The 13,358-nt window shown below is 34.4% G+C and overlaps 1 protein-coding gene across 4 annotated transcripts in view; it reads left to right on the forward strand.

Annotated features, from left to right (window-relative positions):
- Positions 1-13,358, forward strand: part of SLC16A7 (solute carrier family 16 member 7) — a 172,049-nt gene that overhangs the window by 100,493 nt on the left and 58,198 nt on the right. For all 4 annotated transcript variants that reach the window (XM_067009667.1, XM_067009666.1, XM_059080691.2 and 1 more), the window contains 2 exons: positions 507-638; positions 8,404-8,650. In XM_067009667.1, the coding sequence (XP_066865768.1) occupies positions 8,434-8,650 (217 nt within the window). In that variant the 5' untranslated portion in view covers positions 507-638; positions 8,404-8,433. The remainder of the gene's footprint in view (positions 1-506; positions 639-8,403; positions 8,651-13,358) is intronic.

A 13,358-nucleotide genomic window follows, 5' to 3' on the forward strand; every position in this document is an offset into this window, starting at 1 on the left:
TCATAAGATTTCTAAAATACTTTTTGTTTCATTTTCATGACTCAGTGTGTCTCATTGCAAGACATGTATATTATTGATAGTATTTCTAATAATTCTCTTCAATTTTACATTTATTTTAATTGTCAATAGATATTTTATTTAGTTGAATTTTAGAGCAAATTATTTAAATGAGTATAGGGAATTATTTGAGTGACAGCTAATGAATGCCAATAAATTTCCTTCTCACAATGGTAGATATGTAATTTACCATTATTTATTTTAAAAATAATCTTCATTTCATACTTCTAATTTTTTTTCTCCTGTACACATTTCATCATTTTGTTCATACCTAATAAGTCTATCAATAGATTGACAAATATATATGTACATATATATTTATATATATATTTAATTTCATTAATTATTAAAACAGGGTCAAAATTTATTGGATGAATTAAAGGTAGTGACTCTAATGAGGCTTCTGGACCTCAATTATACATGTAACGCCTGTTTTTCTATTTCTTTAGATAATCCAGAGTCTGCTCTACCTCTCTTCCTTTGTATTGCCTTCAAATATCACACTTCAAGCAATAGTGACAAGGCTTAACAATATCACACATTATCCAAAGAAATCTGTTCAAGTGAGCGTCTGTCAACAGGTAAAATTATACTTTTCACTCTGTTTTTCTTGATTATGCCCACAAATAAAAGGAACAAGACACGACAGCCATAAGTTGTATAAAATATTACAGAATTGTGCACAGGAAAATAACGTGAGGCCAATGAGTGTATATGAATTGGGTCTGAACTACTTGTTAACTCAAGAGTTGTTAATAATGAACAGGTGATAATCTTGGAAGTGGAATTTTTCAAGGGTTAATTTATTTTGGTCTACTTTGCAATGATTCAGCTAAGAGATCATAAGATGTCAATTTAAATGGAAGAAACAAGACAGCTGGAGATCAGGAAGTGAAGAGGTATCTGAGTGGTAACTTGCAACAAGCAGGATGCAATTATAATTAAAATCAAGTAAATATGCTGGAGAAAGTATAAAAGATCATATACTGAGATAAACTGGTGAACTATGATAAAATAATACAAAAAGCAAAGTATTGAGGAAAAAATAACTCCATCATATAATGCTTTTTTAAAGGGCACTTCACTTTTCTATGAGCATAGATTTCTGTCTATAAAATGGAAATCCCAACATTAACCTAACTCATCAGTAAATTTCAATGTTAATAGTAATAACATGATTTGAATATCAGTAAACTTCAATATTATATTGATATAATTTTAAAATAATGGATTTAAGGTTATTTAGAAATGTTATTTATGATTTGTAAAATGGCTGAAAAATAAATCATCCAGTTGTATTTCTAAGTGTTTACTCTAGAATATAGAGGTGATAAAAGGTACAATAGTTTAAAATCATAAATTAATAATGAAAGATGTTTTAGGTTCCTTTATGCAAACAGGAAAAATTGCAGAATGAGGACTTTATTTTATTTTTTTTTTTGCGGTATGCGGGCCTCTCACTGTTGTGGCCTCTCCCGTTGCGGAGCACAGGCTCCGGACGCGCAGGCCTAGCGGCCATGGTTCACGGGCTTAGTTGCTCCGCGGCATGTGGGATCTTCCCGGACCAGGGCACGAACCCGTGTCTCCTGCATCGGCAGGCGGATTCTCAACCGCTGCGCCACCAGGGAAGCTCGCAGAATGAGGACTTTAAACCTCATGAGAGTTTTTACACTCTGATAATACAACAAAAAATAGTTTACCCCTTACAAGTGCCGTTTGGTATTTCTTTAGTATTATTCTAGATTTATTTGATTTCCACACAATAAGAAATTTGACTACTTAAAAAATATAGTAACAAATTTCAATAATATATAAATTCAGATTATTTAAACAACTTTCAAAGACCAAGTGCTATTTTCAGCTGGTTTACCCAATACTTACAATCCGTCTCTTTTCTTCTCTGTCTTTCTTAAGTATTATACTTTTTAAAAGATGCTATTTCCAGTGCTCATATGCTGTAAATCCATCATGTTGGATTAACTGATGACCAAAGAGAAACCAAGTTAGATAGATGATAGATAGATAGATAGACAAATTTTTATTGTTTCCAATAAAGCAAAAATGATTACAAAAGCAGACCATAAACATTCTGAAGACATTCAAATCTTTTCAAAATCATCTTTGACAAGGTACGGCATTTTGGACCGATCTGAACAATTGGCATCTGTAGAATATTAATGAGCTTACAGGAGTGCCCCTGCTCTGATGTGTCCATTTTTGAATAGGATCTACACTGTGTGCATTATTTGTCTGTGGTGAAAGCTTTTCATTTGACTTTAATGCTATAGTTTTCCTGACATTTTGGGTAGGTTTCTAACATACAAATATATCCATGGAGAGAATTTTTCAAGTTATTTTCTTACAGTCTTGAAAATCGTCTTTGACTCTTTTGAACCATAAGAATATTTTAGATATGCAGAGAAGACATAATAAAAAATACCTAGGTTATTATTTTTTTTGCTTGTTTCCTCTTCTAAATACATTAATGAAGAGTATTATTTCTAATTCTATTTATGTAATATTAAGAGTCAGCAGTGATTAGTGAAATCCAGTCCCTGACATTATTGTTTAACTTGGGTCTAGTTTCTAATATTTCCTGAGCTTTAGTCTTATTTAAAAGATAGGGACAGCATCTTATAGGGCTTTTGTGGAAATTTAACTGAGCAAATAATTATTTAATAAGCACTTAGCATAAGTACTCAATATTTGAGTCAGAGATCCCTTTATTCATTTTTTTATACCTATAGATTAGGTTATAGGTTAATTAGATTATAATACATTTAAATCAGTAAGGTAAGAGACAAAGAATTTGAACTTTTGAAACTATTCCATCTAGTTAATGTCACTATATCTAGAGCCACATTGTCTGTGTGTATGTAGTCAGAGAGAAGTAACTTGTTATCATGCTTTTATTGTATCTTCTTGGAAAAATAAAATGGATTTGACTTCCCTCTACCATTTAAAATTTTTTAAATTATAAAACATTTCTATTCACAGTCCCTAATAAAAAGGTAAATGCCTTTGTCACTTCTACCCCAACTTCTGAAACAGTAATTTGAGGTGGCTTTCCAAACAGCACTTCTAAATGTATGGGTATAAAAACAGATGTAAATAGATATAAAAAGAAAAAACAGGAGGGAGAAGATACTTTCTCTGTAAACCATGGTGGCAATTGAAGATTTTATTTGATAGTATTGTATTCTGGTTTATACTTTTGCATTTTCCATATTTTGTAAAAATTGGAATGTGCCACTTATCTAACCAAAAAAAAAAAAAAGAACTTAAAGACAATAAAAAATAATAATGAAAAAGCAGTATATACATTAGATCTATATGATCTATATGATTACTATATTATTTAAATTCATCAGAAATATAGGAATATAGAAAAATAATGAAAAGAGATATGCAAAATTATTAATAATATTGTGTAAAGTAAGTGTGATTATGTACAATTTCTTTCTTTTCTTGGTTTTCTAATGGTATTCTATTACAGGGATCAGCAAACTATAAGCCTTGGTATAATTTGTGAATAAAAGTTTATTGGAACAGCCACACCCATTTTTTTTTGGTATTGTCTGTGGCTGCTTTTGTACTAAAACTATTAAGATAAGTAGTTATGAGAGAGACCATACAGCCTGCAGATCCTAAAATATTTATTATCTCACCCATTACAGGAAATGTTTGCTGATTCTTGCTTTATAACTATACCAATGTTATAAAGTGAATAAAATAAAATAAAATGTAATTATTGATCTAATTCAAAAATAGAATAGAAACTTTACCACAATTATCCAAAAGGAGAAATAAAAGAAGACAATAGAAAAAGCCAGTAGATATGCCAAAAACCTACGTGAGGATTATTCCATTCCTTGGTTCAGCATTAAACTGGAAGGAAAATCCAGAACTATAAATATCAGTTAATGAGATCAGGACAAACAAATGGTGATTAAGTACTCGAAATCCTAGTCAGAGCAATTAGGCAAGAAAAATAAATCAACATCCAAATTTAAATGGAAGAAGTAAAATTGTCTGTGTGCAGATGATTTGACCTTGTATTATAGAAAGCCCTAAAGACTCCACCAAAAAACTGTTAGAACTAATCGACAAATTCAGTAAAGTTGCAGGATACAAAACCAATATATAAAAATCAATTGTGTTTCTAAGCACTAACAATGAATTATTGGAGAGAGAAATTAAGAAAACAATTTCATTTACAATAGCATCAGAAAGAATAAAATACTTAAAAATACATTTAACCAAATAGGTGAAAGATCTATACACTGAAAATTATAACACTGAAGAAAGAAATTGAAGACAGAAATAAATGGAAGGATATTCCATGCTCATTGATTGGCAGAATTAATATTGTTATAATGTTCATACTACCCAAAGCAATCTACAGATTCAATGCAATCCTTATCAAAATTCCAATGACATATTTTGCAGAAATAGAACAATCAATTCTAAAGTTCGTATGGAACCACAAAAGGCCCCAAGTAGCCAAGCAATCTTGAGAAAGAAGAGCAAAGCTGGAGGTATCACACTTCCTGATTTCTAACTCTATTACCAAACTAATAAAAACAGTGTGGTATCATCATAAAAACAGACACATAGATCAGTGAAACAAATGGACAGCCAAGAAATAAATCCATGGGCTTCCCCGGTGGCGCAGTGGTTGAGAGTCCGCCTGCCGATGCAGGGGACGCGGGTTCATGCCGCGGTCCGGGAGGATCCCACATGCCGCGGAGCAGCTGGGCCCGTGGGCCATAACCGCTGAGCCTGCGCGTCCGGAGCCTGTGCTTTGCAACGGGAGAGGCCACGATGGTGAGAGGCCCGCGTACCACAAAAAAAAAAAAAAAAAAAAAAAGAAATAAATCCATGTATTTTGTCAATTAATTTTTGACAAAGGTGCCAAGAATATACAATGGGGAAAAGATAGTGTCTTAAATAAATGGTGCTGGGAAAATTGGATATCCACATGCAGAAGAATGAAACTGAACCCCCATCTTACACTATACACAAAGATCAACTCAAAATGGATTAAAGACTTGAACATGACCTGAAACCATAAAATTCCTAGAAGAAAATGTAGGGAGTAAGCTCCTTGACATTGGCCTTGGTGATGATTTTTTTGGATTTAACATCAAAAAGCAAAGGCAACAAATGCAAAAATAAACAAGTGAGACTACTAAATGAAAACTAAAAACTTTCTGCACAGCAAATTGTTCAAAAAATGAAAAGGCAGCCTATGAAATGGGAAAAAATACATGTAATCCACATATCCAATAAGAGGTTAATATCTAAAATATACAAAGAACTCATACAACTCAATAGCAAAAAACACAAATAACCCAATTTTAAAATGGGCAATGGAGCTGAACAGCTATTTTTCTAAACGAGATATATAAAAGGCCAACAGGTACATGAAAAGGTGCTTAACGTCACTAGTCATTAGGGAAATGAAAGTCAAAACCAAAGTGAGATATGACCTCATACCTGTTAGAATGGCTATAATCAAAAAGACAAGCAATAGCAAATACTAGCAAGAATGTAGACAAAACAGAAGGCTTTTATGCTGTTGGTGGGACTGTAAACTGTTTCAGCCTCTATGGAAAAAAGTTTGGAGGTTCTTCAAAAAATTAAAAATAGAACTACCATACGATTGAGCAGTTCTACTTCTGGGTACATATACAAAGGAAAGGGAATCATTATCTGGAAGAGACATCTGTATTCCCCTGTTCACTGAAGCATTACTCACAGTAGCCAAGATATGGAAGCAACCTAAGTGTCCATTGACAGATGAATGGATAAAGAAATGTATACACACACACAGTGAAATATTATTCAGCTTTAAAAAATGATGAAATCCTGCCATTTGGGACAACATGGATGAAACTGGAGAGCATTATGCTAAGTGAAATAAGCTAGACAGAGAAAGACAAATTCTACATAATAACACTGTAGAGATGGAGAGAGGATGGTAAAAGTGTACAAACTTTCAATTATAAGATGAATAAGTTCTCAGAATCTAATGTGTAATATGGTAACTATAGTTGATAATATTGTGCTGTATAATTGAGATTTGCTAAGAAAGTAGAATATAAAGTGTTCACACCAAAAGAAGTAAATATGTGGGGTGATAGATGTATTGATTAACTTGATTGTGGGAATCCTTTCATAATGTATATGTATATCAAATCATGTTACACATTAAATATATTACACTTTTATTTGTCAATTATACCTCAATAGAGCTGAAAAAACTCAAGAAAAAAAAATGTGATTAAAGCTGAATGTCTGAGAACTTCCTTGCAGATATGCCTGACTCACATAATGTAAAATAAGCATTTTAATCTTCAGTCCTGTTATCTGTTAATTGCAGAACATATCGATTTCCCTCCATCTATGAAATACTGTAAAATATTATGTTAAAAAGGCTTAAGTATATTTGCCAAAATTAACATTCAGAAAAAGAGTGAAGATAATAGTTGTCCATATTGTTACTTCCATTCTAATACTCATCATCATAGTATTTATTCTAGGGAAACAGTGTTCTACTTATTTTAAGTTTCATTTTTATCATTTTTGCCTGTATGAGTTTCTGAAGGCAAAGTCCTTGGGTAGAACTATGGACAAATTAGAAAACTTTAAAGAATGTTTTCACTCAAAATCTGGAAGGTGCATATAGAATATCACCAAAAATATCTTAGATACAGTTTGACATCAAACAAAAATTAAACCTCTGTGTCTGTTCATAGATACCTGTTTAGTTTTTTGGTAGGTTTCCTGAATTAGTGGCAAATTTAGCTTTTATTTGCTTACTTTCTATATTGTCTTACCAACAGACAAGCGTTTCCTTTTTCCTCTACATTCCAATTGAAAAATATTCACAAATGGAATGAGAATAGTAAAAGGAAGATGCTGAGAAATATTGGCGATTACAGCTAAAGACCAAGCAAGCAGCATCGCTCCACAAAGAAACACTGACGTTAGGGAACCAAGATTTTTTTAATTTAATTTCAGTTGTATTAAGCTATATGTGATCATTTCTTCCACAAGAGAGTGGGTGCTCTATACCACAAAGCTAGCAGTGAAGTGTTCCTAGGCATATCCAAAAAGAAAGTCTTTTTCTCTGAATAAAAATAACATACCATCCATTTGATTGGGAGCATATCATTGCTACGAAGAATTCATAAAATGTATCATTCATAAAATGATAGGTATCACCAGTTTTGGAAGTGCATTAAAATTAATTCATTAGAATCAAGCAATTTCTAATCCTATAATTTTAGAAAATATATCTATGCTAAAATGTCTTTAAGTATTGTCAATTATTAAAAGTGGAGGACTTCCCTCGTGGCTCAGTGGTTAAGAATCCTCCTGCCAATACAGGGGACACGGGTTTGAGCCCTGGTCCGGGAAGATTCCCACATGCCGTGGAGCAACTAAGCCCGTGCACCACAACTACTGAGCCTGCACTCTAGAGCCCGTGAGCCACAACTACTGAGCCCACGTGCCACAACTACTGAAGCCCACACCCCTAGAGCCCACGCTCCACAACAGGAGAAGCCACTGCAATGAGAAGCCTGCGCACCACAATGAAGAGTAGTCCCCACCCACCACAACTAGAGAAAGCCTGTGCGCAGCAACGAAACCCGATGCAGCCAAAAATAAATAAATAATTTTTTAAGTGGAAAAATTCTAAAATATGCTTACTATTTAATTCTGTAAAATTCATCAGATGTAATATAACCTTTGTATAGAAAATCTTAAATGTTTTGGATTAAGAAATTATTCTAAGTGATGACAGCTCCGTTTATCTTAGAAATCAGATTGAGATAGCTTTTGTTTTTTGGTTGGTACTTTAGTATAATCTGAATTCTTAACTTCTCTTTGAGTAATTGTTTCCATAAACAAAATGCTTTCCATTTTTAACCCATAACAAAGTTACATACCTCACTCCAATTTTTTGGTTAATTTTCTGATAACTTTCTGAGTACCAGAGTATTTAAAAATATTTATGAAAAAATTACAGGGCTTCCTTGGTGGCGCAGTGGTTGAGAGTCCGCCTGCCGATGCAGGGGACACAGGTTCATGCCCTGGTTCGGGAAGATCCCACATGCCGTGGAGCGACTGGGCCCGTGAGCCATGGCCGCTGAGCCTGCGCTCTGCGGCGGGAGAGGCCACAACAGTGAGAGGCCCGCATACAGAGAAAAAAAAAAAATTACATAGTTGTAGTTAATAGAATAAAAATATTATAATAATATTATTTTGATAACTACCAAGAGTGATTTATTAAAATGGAAATATGGCTTAAACTGTTATTTCATTTTTTTAATGCAGGTTACTTGAATTCCAAATAGAGGAGTGGAAATGCCACCCCCAGCAGGTGCGCCACCGCTGCATCCACCTCCTGATGGAGGATGGGGCTGGGTTGTGGTTGGAGCAGCTTTTATCTCCATTGGATTTTCTTATGCATTTCCCAAAGCTGTCACAGTTTTCTTCAAAGAAATTCAGCTAATATTCAACACTACCTACAGTGAAATAGCATGGATATCATCCACTATGCTAGCTGTTATGTACGCAGGAGGTAAGGTTCTTTGGATTAAATACAATTCTGGTTTAAAAAAGCAATTGCTCCATGCCACAGTATTTTACATGTAGTGCCTTGGTACATTAAAGCCCTGTTTTCATATTATCCTCACTTAAAACCAACCAGAAGTATAATTAGGACTGAAGTTTTAGTGATTTTAGTAACTCAATATCTTAAACTATTCACTTCATTCTGAGTCTTACTAGAGTATTTATTTGAATGAGGATGTCTTTGCACAAACTAAGATTTACTAAATTATGGAATATTCAAGGGTGTCACCTTTCCATTTAATTTGGAATAGAGTCTATACTATAATTGTAGTATCATTTCCTAATATTGCTACAGTTGCTTTTTTCTGAATGAAAAAGAAGCTCAAGTTGCTGACAATCTATAAGTCTAAAAAGTAATTCACTTTAAATTGCAAAATAGAGTGTTATCATGTACATTCTGGATCCATTCAGGTTCGTGTGAATAAAATAATTCCTTATCTCTGTAGTACTTATTAAATATGACATTTTTAAATTTAAATGGTTGCTTGACGATTATCTTGTTACATCCCATGTTCAAATGAGGGTATGATTCATAAGGGATAATGAATAAATAAGTACCATATTACTTCTGTTAAAAATTATTGGAATTATTAGTTCATTGCTATGTTACCTATCTGCTTGAAATCAATCCTAACAGCAGACAAGACTGTCTACAGATTCTTTTTTAGTCATTACTTAAAATATTTAGATATTAGGGTTTTCATTTTCAACTGGATATTTGACTTTAAGATACAGATATACACTCAGAATATAAGCACTTACAGAAATTATACCAATCATCTTTCAATGTCTTACTTTACAGGTGAGGATAATATGGTTCATAGTGATGGGGATATACCGTTAGGAATAATATCCAACACGTGTTCATATTTACTTTTTCAGCTAAGGCCTCTCTAAATGCTTGCTATGTGTCATATGACCTGATTCTTTTAACATTCTGTGAAATAAGAATTACTTCTTTCCATTCTGTAGCCGAGGAGATAGAGAGATAAAGTACTTTTCCCAGGTCAAGCAGCTCATTAGTGGCAGATAGAAATTGAGCCCCCACACATGTAATCACTGCTCTTTTGCCTTTCTCTTACCTCCATGAAGTAAGTGACAGAGCCAGGTCTGTGCAAGGCCTTCCACAAACCTGATTTAGGTACTGCCCCACCAAGGTCATTTGTTTAGTGACATAATAATTATTCTTTAGGGTATTGTCTTTTTATTGTACTACCAAGGTAAAAATTTGATCCCCAAATAATCCTGCGTGTGTGTGTGTGTGTGTGTGTGTGTGTGTGTGTGTGTGTGTTAGTGGGTATTTTCTACTTTCTGTATGTCAGTGATTTTACATTAATCCACTGTATGTCTCCATTACCTTTTTGGTTAGGTTAAATTGATGCATTTCTGTTCCAGTACCAAAAGGTAACTTTAAAGTGCTATTTGGATATGTCAGTGAAAACCTTTGCTTTTAAAACACTTTCTGAGATTCTCCACTGGACAGTTGCTTTAATGGTTGTACCTGTGTTATTTCTGATGACTGTAGAAACAGTAGATACTGTACACTGGTCTTGTTCCTCTATCCCATGGGTCAGGTGTTCCTTAATAATGTTTTGCTAAAGCAAGGCAGAAAGTCATCTTGTCCTGAGCTCCAAAATATGCTAATGTTAAAATATGTCATTTTTCCCCCTTCTTAAATATAACTGAAACAGATTCCTCTAGTGAATTTGTGTAAGTCTATTGAATTTGGATTTTGGGTTCCATACATTAATAATTTTCAGTTGAGCTGATCATTGACTAACTTATAAGCAACACAAAAATTTATGTAATTTTTAAATTAAGTCAAGTCTCAATTGACTTTATTAGTTTTAAGCAAACAACCTCAAAGTCCCAGGGTCTTAAGGGAATTCAAGTTTTTTTCTTGCTCGAGTAATGTTTTATCTAATGGCTGTGTCATAACCTAAGGCTTTGTAATCTTCCCTAAATGTACTCCATCCAGCTGGACAGAGAATGAACACAGATAGCGTGGAACATCATCTGGGATATTTTAGGGGCCAGGCCTGGAAGGGTTAAACAATATTTCTGTACACCTTCCATTGGTCAGAACTCTTATACTGCCCTACCGAGAGGCAGGGGCGGGGTTCCTGGGAAATTCAGGCTTTCTAGAGGAAGATATAACATAGAGCAAGTCTCAGAGCTTGATACTCCAATAATCATTCTCCATCCAATGAAAGCAGGTTGTAGTTATAGACGTACCATGATCATATGACATTTTTCCACTCCCAGGCTGACTCTAAAAGGAGGCTTAGAATGAAGAACAACATAATTACTTTTCTCAAACCAATAAATCTCAATGCCAAATTATAAATAAGTAAATATATATTTATTATTAAATAACTGTTTTTATTTTATGTGTGCTCTTATTTTCCCATTTTTAATACATACAATATAACTGTTAAAAAGCACAAAAGAGAAGTCTTTCGAAGTTCATCAAGAAAACTATAGTTTGGTAAAATAGCAATTTAGAAAAAACTGCCTTAAAATGTTTAGGGTAGGGCTTCCCTGGTGGCGCAGTGGTTGAGAGTCCGCCTGCCGATGCAGGGGACGCAGGTTCATGCCCCGGCGCGGGAAGATCCCACATGCCGCGGAGCGGCTGGGCCCGTGAGCCATGGCCGCTGAGCCTGCTCGTCCGGAGCCTGTGCTCCGCAACGGGAGAGGCCTCAACAGTGAGAGGCCTGCATACCGCAAAAAAAAAAAAAAAAAAAAAGAAAAGAAAAAACGTTTAGGGTAATAGATGAATAAAATAGGTGTAAATTAAAGATCCACAGGGATTTTGTATCTAGTTGTTTTAAGAAAGCAATGCTAGACACATGACAATACTTAGTACGTAGTGATTGAAGATGATAATATCTAAGTGAGTTCTGAGTAAGTAGTTGGAAAAAGTGCTTAGAGTCCTTACTCATTAGAGCTGAGACATTTTGTACATCATCTCTACCATGGAGAAAAGTCATCAGAAATTCAGCTACCCTTTGGTCTTTCCCTTAAAAGTAGAAAAGTAATTCTAGGTCCATTTCCTGCTGGATAGAACTGTTACTACCTGCCATGTCCACGGTTGCATGGAAAATTCATACACTTACATGGTTTGTTGGAAATAAACCTTGATAATTAGTTTTTAATTTTTCTAACAAGAAGTATTGGTACATTTAAAACTGTAATCTCATTATGAAATCAGTTCCCCTTATGTGGGTGCAGATAATTTTTTCAGAAACATAGTAACTATTTAAAACAAAAAGTCTGATAGACTCAATCTAAGACACAGACCTTGGTCCTGTTACTAAAGTGGCAGTGCTTTTCCAAGTATGGTCCACAGATTTTCTGCTTCTGAATCATCAGTCTCTTATTAAAAATGCATAGTTCTGGGTCTTATCCCAAACCCTTTTTTATCCGAATTTCTGTTGGTAGAGTCCAGAAACTTACATTTCAGCAAGTATCTCTGAACTGTTGTAAGAGCAAATCAATATTTGATTTAAAAATATTGTATTTAAATTTTTCTCTAATATTTGAAAAATCTCTACTTATAGTGGCCTTTTAGGCTGATGATTAAATAAATTCAATGAAATAAATTCAAAGATGTAAAGCAAAAAGGCATGTAGTTTACTGTGAAGTATAATGAGTCTCTCTACCAAGTAACTGAAATATTGTGTTCAACATAGTGCTAATTACATTAGCCCAGAGAACATCTAAGATCTGACACTCATTAGGGCTTAGCACTCAACCTATTAATCACCATGGTGGGGTCACTGGGTAAGATGGAGTGTGTTCAGAGGCTTGGCCTGTGATGTCGGGGCCGGAGTCTCTTGTAATAATTAGTTGGCATTTGGGCCTCGGTAGCAAGGTATTATCTTCCCTCCTTATGTCTGAATTAAAAATGAAACTAATAAAAGGCATTCAGGAAGGATGGAAAAGAATGCAAATTATGTTTACCCTTTCCTTCATCCATCTGGCCATCCATATGGTCTCCTGGAGCTCTAACGAATTTCAGCAAATGGGTCAAGGAGAGTGGTCACCCTATTAATAAAGCACTAATTAGAGGTGGAGAACATATTACGATTTAAACTTTCCACATTGTTCAGACAGATATGAGGATTTATTTTGTAAACAGTGATTATGTCGGATTATCTTTTAGTGCAATGTGTGTCTTTGTTACTATAGCAAAAGATAAGGTGAACATGGTTAGCTACTCAGTGACAGAACACAGATTTGGTGCTGCCATTCTCTGTGAGTACCTCATGTTATTTTTCTGGCAATATCTGTTATGACTTGGAAGAATCAGCCATTCTAAAGTGGAGAGTTGGCTTTGTCTCCATGGCAACTTACTCTTCTGTTTTATGTAAGCAGTAACTGCCAGTTGTGCTAAAGGAAGGGTGATGGTTTTATGATGGACTACTTTACCCAAGGGACCAAGCATCAGACCACTGAGCTTATTTCACTGGAGGCCAGCAAGCAAAAGGTTTTAGGCATAGGAGGTTGGTGGCCATAGTATATAATGCATATTTTTCTATTCTTTTAAAAGTCTAAATAAGCTCACTATATTATTTTGCTCTGTGCTGTAAATATGTTTGCAGAATGAAGGAGACATGAAAATAAGTCATATAGTACTGTATCTTAGCAGCAAT

The sequence above is a fragment of the Kogia breviceps genome, chromosome 12 (assembly GCF_026419965.1).
Source record: "Kogia breviceps isolate mKogBre1 chromosome 12, mKogBre1 haplotype 1, whole genome shotgun sequence".
Classification (NCBI taxonomy): Eukaryota; Metazoa; Chordata; class Mammalia; order Artiodactyla; family Physeteridae; genus Kogia; species Kogia breviceps.